Source organism: Pterocles gutturalis, unplaced genomic scaffold, assembly GCF_000699245.1.
Source record: "Pterocles gutturalis isolate BGI_N339 unplaced genomic scaffold, ASM69924v1 scaffold32836, whole genome shotgun sequence".
Taxonomy (NCBI): domain Eukaryota; kingdom Metazoa; phylum Chordata; class Aves; order Pterocliformes; family Pteroclidae; genus Pterocles; species Pterocles gutturalis.
Window position 1 is genome coordinate 391 of NW_010104151.1, and position 2,056 is coordinate 2,446.

Below are 2,056 nucleotides of genomic sequence, written 5' to 3' on the forward strand. Positions count from 1 at the left end.
TTAGTCATGGTTAGAATAAACTAATGCTGACTTGGCACTTTGACAGTCCACTGAGATTCACAGCCTGCAATGCCATTGCCTCCCTTTACTGCTCAGGATATATATTTTAAGTTGGGTAAGCTAGTAACTTTATCACTGAATTGTCAGATTTCCCCCAGAACTGCATTTCTGCTTCTAATAATGCAAAGTACAGCTTAAAACTGAATCTATTTAAAAATCTTAATTAATACTTTTTTTTTTTAATAACACTTTGTTTCTCCTTATTTGACAAGTTCTCTTTGTCTCACTGCTTTCAGGCATGCAGAGGCTCTGAATTTGATGACGGTATACAAACTGACTCTGGACCTGCAAATGACACTCTGGAAACAGATGCCAATCCAAGATACAAAATCCCAGTAGAAGCAGATTTTCTCTTTGCCTATTCCACAGTGCCAGGTAAAGAAAAGGGGGTCAGCGTGGGGATAGAAGCCTAAAAACTTATCACCCATATTGACTTGATTGTAGACTGACCCTCATTGATGATACATTGTACATTGATGGACAAAGTGCTAAGGTCCAGTATATGTTGGGCCAGTGTGTTATATCCACACTGTTGTAGTGTTTTACACTAGCTGTAGCAGAAACAGGAGGAAGCCCAGATTTGGCAGGTGAGAAGACACAGACATTACAGATGATGAAGGCAGTACTATTTTCTGGGAATTCTGCCCTTCCATGTCCCAGTTTAGTGAGTGTGTTGAATATGTGATGAAAGTGGGAAAAGGAATAGTTACAACCCAAAACTTATTCTTAGAGAGGAAAAACATGAAATCTTACTTCTTGCAGTTTCCCAAATGCAAAAATATAGAATGGTACTTTCATAGCGTAGGGTTTGGAGAGTTAATACACATTATTCTCCATTTTTATGAAGCAGGATATGTGACACAGTGATAGGAATTAAACTTTATGTATGTGCATTGTTACTCTTTGCCCAGAATCTTTCACACAAATTAGTACATATCTCTGACATTCAATTCTTTAGCATAAGATAATAAGGAAGAAGAGGAAAAATAACCCCGTGTACTTTCTTATGCGTCTTTCCTGTAAGGTTATTACTCCTGGAGGAATCCTGGAAGAGGCTCCTGGTTTGTGCAGTCTCTGTGCTCTGTGCTAAATGAGCATGGAAAACAACTTGAGATCATGCAGATCCTCACACGGGTCAACTATGTGGTTGCCACAAATTTTGAATCACAGTCTGATGATCCACGCTTCAGTGAGAAGAAGCAGATTCCCTGCGTGGTCTCCATGCTCACTAAGGAACTTTACTTCTGAAAGTGTATTTTAACGCAGCCAATGATAAAAGATCAGGATATGGTTTTGGGTGGAGATTTGATTACAAACTGGCGTAACACGTCTTTAATTACAGAAATGGAATTACACTAGATTTTTATATTGTATAAGCTGGGGTATCTGATGGATGGACAATATCCAAGATTTTAAAGAAGAAATAAATGCTGCAGGCCAAACTGACAGCTAGTACTAGTTACTGTGTCTTTGATTTCCCTTAGTGTGGCAGTCATGATTTATGGCTACTGAAGATGTTGTGAGAGTTAGCTACCTGACCCATAAAGGTTTAGTCCAGAAAACAGATTGTAAATTAAGAACAAAGAATTAAATTGTGAGACTCCATCTTTTCTTTTACTGCTAGCTCATGGAACCGTAACTTCCTCTGAAATTTCTAAAGACCTTCATGTTGTGGGTATGTCCAGTGATGAAACAGTTGGTAGCTATTTAAAAGGTTGTTTCTTAGTCTAATATATTCATTTCCTTTTTATGAACATTATTAATGAAGCCTAATGGTTGCTCTGTGCTTAATCTGGAAGTCAACTTACTGAGTTATCACACTAGCATAAGATGGATAAATAAAAAGTCACTATTTGTAGATTATTTACGTGAATAGCATGGAAATGTAATAAATAGAAAAATCAAAATGGAAATATTTGTAAAAGATTGGCAAACTGTAAGTGGATGGTACCTTATTAAAGCACCATTGTGAAGATTTTTGCCTTGCAAATGACAA

General features: G+C 37.2%; 1 protein-coding gene across 1 annotated transcript; it reads left to right on the forward strand.

The window, feature by feature from the left end:
* Nucleotides 1-296: 296 nt before the first annotated feature.
* Nucleotides 297-1,429, forward strand: CASP7 (caspase 7, apoptosis-related cysteine peptidase; the record flags this gene model as incomplete). Its single annotated transcript, XM_010086969.1, has 2 exons — nucleotides 297-435; nucleotides 1,085-1,429. Coding segments are annotated over 2 exons (363 nt in total), but the record flags the coding sequence as incomplete, so codon positions are not given.
* Nucleotides 1,430-2,056: the final 627 nt, after the last annotated feature.